This window comes from Nicotiana tomentosiformis, chromosome 2 (assembly GCF_000390325.3).
Source record: "Nicotiana tomentosiformis chromosome 2, ASM39032v3, whole genome shotgun sequence".
Taxonomy (NCBI): Eukaryota; Viridiplantae; Streptophyta; class Magnoliopsida; order Solanales; family Solanaceae; genus Nicotiana; species Nicotiana tomentosiformis.
In genome coordinates this window covers 2061375-2063636 of record NC_090813.1, presented here as the reverse complement: position 1 = coordinate 2063636, position 2262 = coordinate 2061375, and the positions used below count along the sequence as shown (strand labels likewise).

Genomic DNA, 2262 nt, shown 5'->3' with positions numbered 1-2262 from the left:
GCCCACTTGCCACCCTTAGTCTAATTTGTATATGTTTTGTATAGTGACAGTTATTTTTGTATATATTTTGTATATTGACATCTATTTTGTATATTTTTTTGTATAGTGACATCCACAATAGTATTTGGAATAAAATGTCTACCAATACTTTCATTACGACAAAAAGTAATATCTTTATTCATACATCATAGAAAATCTGATTGCAAATCTCATTATTTTTCCAATATTCTAATGGTAGGAAAACAGTTACAAAATACTAAATCATTGTAGCAACATCTACTAGTTGTCTCGAGCATTACTGCATATTCTTCTGTTGTGTCTTTGTTTTCCACACAGTCCACAGGTAACTGTTTCTGTATACACATATTCATAAAGTCCCTTGCATCGCGACTTCGTCGGTCTTCCTAATTTGCCCTTCACTATCGGTGGTAGGACCACATTATCTAACACCTCTGTTGGAAGGTCCCGCGTAGTTTCATCTGGAAGTGGATTAACTGGCACTTCATATGTCTTCTTGAAGTATTCCTTGGTGTAATAGGCAAAATAATATTTGGTTGCTTTTATGTGTGTGTAGTCCAATACTGCTATAACATGTGGACAAGGAATCTCATGCACTTGAAATCGTTTGCACGAGCATTCCCTTTTTTGCATGCAGATTATGTTTCGCCTTTGTTCAGCATCCATTACTACATATACATAATCGGTTGAAGGCCTCACCTAAATTTAAATAGATATCATTAGTAAAACAGGGATATGACAAGTATTAATACATTTTTGTCAAAGTATGTTTTTCAGGCGTATAAAGTAAGACATGATAAAAGAATATATACCGTCATCTTCTCTGATAAACTGCTATTTTCCTTCAATACTTCGTTATATTTTTTTCCTAGGCTAGTAAATGTACTCATTGCAGTCATTATATTTGTATTATTCCATTCCATAACCAAATTCATCATGTAATCTAGCAAACTCATGATTATGCCTTTATGTTTCTTGCATTGAGTGACTCAACAATATTTGAAGTCATCACCATGGATCTATTAACAGTGGAATGCGCTATGGACAACTTTTCATAACTAACTTAGAACAGGTAAACCCTTACCCTCTTATCAATGTTGTCCATATCTTGCATGAGGCGATTAAAATCTTCAATTTTGTATGCTCTGGCCATTGCAAAAAATACTTCCCTCAGCTGGTCATGGTTCTTGAACTGCTTCTTTATGTTATTCCAAAGATGGAAGATGCATACACAGTGACATACCTCTGGATACACAATCGAAGCACCCCTCAATATGCTTGCATGACGTTCGGATACAATGCACATCCTTTCCCTTTCCCCAAAAGCCTGTCTAAACATTTCAAAAAACCATTCCCAGGAAGCATCATTTTCAGAATCGACAATATCATATGCTAGTGGAAAAATTTTACCTGGTTAAGAAAATAAGAAAGCATCCACATGTTATTTTTGTTATACACAGATAAGAACTATATGTACCATATATAATTATTATGCGAGACTGCGACATATTCACCTGCCGCATCTTGTGCTCTAGCTGTTAATATTGTCCCCTTGTGTGATGATTTAAGGAATGTCCCATCAATCACTGCAATAGGGTAGCAGTATTTCCATCCTATGATTGATGCATTTAGTGCGACAAAAACATACATGAAGCGCCCGTCCACTGATTTATATAATATTGTGGCATAACCAGGATTTGTCATATTTATCATATACAAGTGACTCGGCAGTTTACTATTAGATTTGCGTGGTATCCCTCTTAGCAGTTCAAGTGCCTTTTCTTTTGTTCTATAAGCTTTTACATAACTCATAGTAATCCCATACTGTTGTTTCTTGTCGCTCATGATGTCTGCCGGAGTGTATATTGTTTTTAGATTAGCATATTTATTGCAAATCATTTTTGCAATGGCTGATGAAGTAGCATGACGTTGTGAAAATGGCAAGTGTGAACATTATTGAACTGTCTAACCTTGAAGACATTTGATTTGTGTATACTTGAATATCTAAGACTCCATTTTCAACTTTCATCCACGCATGTAAGACAATACCTATTTAAAATATAGTGTTATGATAATACACTTCTTCAGATTTTTACACTTGTGTCTCAAATAAACAACCAGTATACATATGCAATCTCATTATACAATAATTATACATTTTATATACAAGCAGCATACACAGAATTACAGAAAAGTGCAATCTCACACGTAGAAATCATACCTTGTTGTAGATGATCTATCCAC

At 34.6% G+C, this 2262-nt stretch overlaps 1 protein-coding gene across 1 annotated transcript; it reads right to left on the bottom strand.

Annotated features, from left to right (window-relative positions):
- Positions 1–279: 279 nt before the first annotated feature.
- Positions 280–1917, bottom strand: LOC138906843 (uncharacterized). The gene is made up of 3 exons (XM_070196548.1): positions 1533–1917; positions 1103–1428; positions 280–717 (listed from the first exon to the last, which is right to left on the bottom strand). Exons 1-3 carry the CDS (start codon positions 1915–1917, stop codon positions 280–282), a joined length of 1149 nt encoding a protein of 382 aa, XP_070052649.1.
- Between the last annotated feature and the right edge of the window lie 345 nt (positions 1918–2262).